We start from the raw sequence: 4,262 nt of genomic DNA, 5'->3' as shown, positions 1-4,262 counted from the left end.
CGGGAACGCCTGCACAGTACATGAACCACTGTGGACGTAAAGTGCTGTCGTAGCTTCCGATATTATCTGCCGCTCTGCAACCAGCTTCGAGCTTTCTATGCATTCTGCGTCCGCCACACCACCATGCCATCGACTGGATTTCGGATACATTGAGTTGAAGAACGGAGCCATCATGATGTCCACTTTCGCCCATTCACTTGGTGGAACGATACGAACAGGAGTTTTAGACCCGTTCGAATATTGCGATGCGGTCTCCTCGTTACCCCCCAAATTTTCAACCAATGACGTTCGGTTGAATGCCTTCTTCTTTCGTCGGACGACAAAGTACTTGAGGTCACTCTTGGGAAAAAGATACTTCAAAGCATGCGGAAAGAGAGTCCTCTGCACGGTGGAATAAGATGGGAACTTAATAGAAGGAGAAACCCAAGACAGTATATCTCTCAGGAGGTTATACTGTTTGACCGTATAGCGGACGCTACCGCAAACTATTACGAAGCCCAAAAGGTTGTACCATGGTTCGAAAAGCTTCCGAGACGATAGAAATATTCGCAAAACTTTCTGGCTGTCCAGCCTGCTTCCCATTTCGGGATCGTCACTTGATAAACTTGGAAGGCACTCCATCCCCTCACAGCTCTCTTGATAAATACTTGGAATAATGATATTGTCATTTCCCACTAAAACACCGTTTGGATCGCTCTCGGGAGCGAATTGTTCCGAGTCGCCAAGTTCTGGGAAGTGGCCTTCATCATAGTCGACAAGATCTATTCCTTCTTCGACGACAACCGTTTCTCGATGTTCCGAGCCCTTTATCTTCGATCTAGTACCTTGATCTCCAGTCTGATTGTTCGACGAAGCGTGCCCATTCAACACTCCCAAAATATCAGCCGCTTCGCCAGTTTCCGGAAGCTCGAGAGCTGGGGTTTCTTCTGCTTCCATAAGTGCGGCCGCATCTGCATCCCCATCGAGATCGCATCCTGGTCGTGTATGAACGTCATGGAACAGGGCTGCCAGGTCTGGCAAGTTAGGGACGTTGTCCATCCAAGTAGTGCCCATCGTACGACGTCTCTTTCTTCGACCTGACATATGAGGAACGGTGGTGCTGTCGTCCGATATTTTCGTGTGGATTATGGTGTTGGAAGAAGTGAGAGTGTAGGATGTTGTTGAAGGAACAGTGCGCAGGGGTCCCCAGGCCTGGCGGTTTAGATTTTGCACACCAAATAATTACATTACAAGTGGCGGTCTGCTAGTGTCTACCCGACCGTGAGGACAAAATTTGAGGACAAAGGGATTTTTCTTCGAACTCCTTGCTTGTTTTTTAGTTCTGATTTGACTACTGGGTACTCCACATAGCCCTTGACATAATCAGCATAAATCGTTTGTTGTGGAGACAAGTTCTACCTCTAAAAGTGAAGCAGAACTTGGAAATCTTCACTGTAAGCAGTTTTCTTTGTTGTACGAAATTGAAAATGGCTTCTTCGTGATTTACAAGGTGTTTCATTGACAACCCCGCCGTTCAAGTGCGATATGGCGGTCTTGAAGTATTCTTTCAGAAGAATTCGTGTCGGCTAAATGATGAAAAATTATTAAATTTGTCGGATCTGTTGAGGTATGATAAGCTTGGTCGGTCGGATACACACTACAGTAGAGGGTATTAACTCTGCCTTTTTCTGTCCACCGTTGTTTACTCCGGTATCCCCCAACCTCCTCTTTCTTTCCCCTCACTAATCCACCATGACCACTGCCCCCGCATCTCCTCCCGTCCTTCTCTGCTTCTGTTTTTCTCTGCGCCCTCTCACGCAAGCCACGCCCTCGCTGTCGCACCGGCCCCACCCCTCGCATAAGACAGCAAAATCATTTACACGGTGAGCTCCTTGCCCTCGCAGCGATCTTAAGGGGTATGAGGCAAAGTATGAGCCGTTTCGACAAGTGCAGCACATTGACAGGCAAGACCACGAGATTCAGATGGCAGATGGGGACGGCGTCGGCGAGTTGTACGTCAAGTTTCACGGACCCAAGCAAAGTAGGTTGTCCCTCGCTCCTCTGCTTTTGTAGTACTAGCCGTGCTTTTGTTTGCGTGGGGAACCGTACTAACGCCTGTTTTTCATCTTTGGTAATGACGCACAGCTCCGTACGAGGGCCCGTCCGGCGTCGGCAAAGGCATTCTAATCGAGAGGCTGCGTCAAGAATTCCCCACCCTATTCGGTTTCTCCGTCTCGCACACGTCTCGTGCCGCGCGCCCCGGGGAAGAGAACGGCAAGCACTACCACTTCACGACAGCCGAACAGATCGAGTCCGACGTAGCGAAAGGCAAGTTCATCGAGCACGCCGAGGTGCACAGGCGCCACTACGGAACGTCCGTCGCGGCCGTGGAGACCGTGAGAGAGCAAGGCAAGATCTGCATACTCGATATCGACGTGCAAGGGTGCCGCGCAGTGAGAGCGAAGGAGCTTGTGGCAAAGTACGTTTTCATTGCGCCGCCAAGCGTAGAGGAGCTCGAGAAGAGGCTCAGGGAGAGGGGCACAGAGGAGGAGGCGGCCATCGTCACGAGGTTGGGAAATGCGATGAGGGAGATCCAAGCCATGGCTTGGATGAGGAGGGATTATTCGATGCTGTTATCGTTAACGATCAGTTTGACAAAGCGTACGCAGAGCTTAAGGAGCTAATCAAAGGCGATGTGGAAGAAGCGATTAAGGCGCAGGCGTGAGAACGGAGCAGACGTAGAATTGGAGTAAGGCGTATCTATAGCTTGGTGGGGTGAGAAGAGGCTCAGGGGGAGGGGCACAGAGGAGGAGGCGGCCATCGTCACGAGGTTGGGGAATGCCATGAGGGAGATCCAAGCCAAGGACGAGAAGGGATTATTGGATGCTGTTATCGTTAACGATCAGTTTGAGAAAGCGTACGCAGAGCTTAAGGAGCTAATCAAAGGCGATGTGGAAGAAGCGATGAAGGCGCAGGCGTGAGAACGGGGCAGACGTAGAATTGGAGTAAGGCGTATCTATAGCTTGGTAGGGTGTCTCTGGAAGGGGGAAGTATAATTTTAACTTTTCGAGGTTTCCGCTTTGTGAGGGAATTCATCTTTGTAGATACCATACTGTAGCAGACTTGCGTGCGCTCTTCTGGACGAGCAACTCGAAGAAGCGTATCGTCCTTTGAATGAAAACTACGTTGAGGACGGAGATGCTATGTTCCGCTTTGATTATTCCCGGGAGTTTTTGAGGTGGGCTTTGCTTCCACCCGGATGGCATCCAACTTGGCATGTGGGCGTCCGTGTCAAGTCCAATAAGAAACTCGTAGCCTTTATTACGGCTGTCCCAGCGACCTTGCGTGTTCACATGGATTCCGTGAAAGTGGTAGAGACCAACTTTCTTTGTGTCCACAAAAAACTTAGAGCGAGGCCACTCGCTCCGATACGAGAGATAACACGACAGGTTAGCTTGCAGAACGTCTGGCAGGCGGTATACACGGCTGGGTCCATCCTTCCGCGACCCGTCACGTCATCACGATACTACCATCGCTCGCTAAACCCCAAAAAGCTTATCGAAATCGGGTCACATCCGCTAATCTCCTCTCCGACTTAAAAGACGGAAACCGTAGCCATAAATACCTCATCCTCCACTCTTGTTCGACTACGGTACAACAACTCATCATGGTCCTCAGAAGAATCCTCACTGTGGTCTTCAGAAGCAGGGTCTGCGCTACTACTAGATGCCTCCTTCAAATTTGCGTCACCATCAGACTTCTCCTCCTCTGAGTCAGCCTTCTCCTCCTCGGGGTACTCTTCCACTATAGGCGCACTCGGATCCACGCCAACACTCTCACCAATCCACTTGTACATTCTGTCTGCGTAGCTCTTGTAGTCACTGTCCCGCATTACATATCCGGATGCAACTAGCGCAGTGTCGTACACAAGATGCCCAAGCTCGGCTGCCCTTTCATCGTCCTCTCCGCTTTCTACAAGGCGAAGCATCTCTTTTGTGATCGGGTGGTGTGCATTAAGCTCCATAATCTTACTCTTTGGCGTCATGTATCCGAAACTGTCGGGGTCCGCGAATGCTTGCGCTCTCATAATTATTTCCATTCTCGCCGAATAACCGTACTGGTCCGATGCCAACACACACACTGTATCACTGAGCCGGTTTGATAGTCTCACCTTGGAGACCTTGTCTCCCAACTTCTTTTTCAGGAATTTCGTCAGCGGCTTGTACATTTTCTTCAGAGCCTTGTTCTTCTCCTTCTCTTCTTTTCTTTCCCAGCACACTGGC

At 50.2% G+C, this 4,262-nt stretch overlaps 1 protein-coding gene; it reads right to left on the bottom strand.

Annotated features, from left to right (window-relative positions):
• Positions 1-3,574: 3,574 nt before the first annotated feature.
• Positions 3,575-4,261, bottom strand: CHC_T00008423001 (Protein kinase). XM_005713042.1 is given in 2 exon segments: positions 3,575-4,207; positions 4,208-4,261. The coding sequence occupies 1 exon segment, from the start codon at positions 4,205-4,207 to the stop codon at positions 3,575-3,577; it is 633 nt and encodes a 210-aa protein (XP_005713099.1). The 5' UTR covers positions 4,208-4,261.
• Between the last annotated feature and the right edge of the window lies 1 nt (position 4,262).

This window comes from Chondrus crispus, genomic scaffold, assembly GCF_000350225.1.
Source record: "Chondrus crispus Stackhouse genomic scaffold, scaffold_126, whole genome shotgun sequence".
NCBI classification, from domain to species: Eukaryota; Rhodophyta; class Florideophyceae; order Gigartinales; family Gigartinaceae; genus Chondrus; species Chondrus crispus.
The sequence above is the reverse complement of the archived record's forward strand: the minus strand, read 5'-3'. Positions and strand labels throughout refer to the sequence as shown.

Bases quoted from the DNA above. Each gene is read 5' to 3' on its own strand.
- CHC_T00008423001 (XM_005713042.1), bottom strand. From the start codon at position 4,207: ATGTACAAGCCGCTGACGAAATTCCTGAAAAAGAAGTTGGGAGACAAG.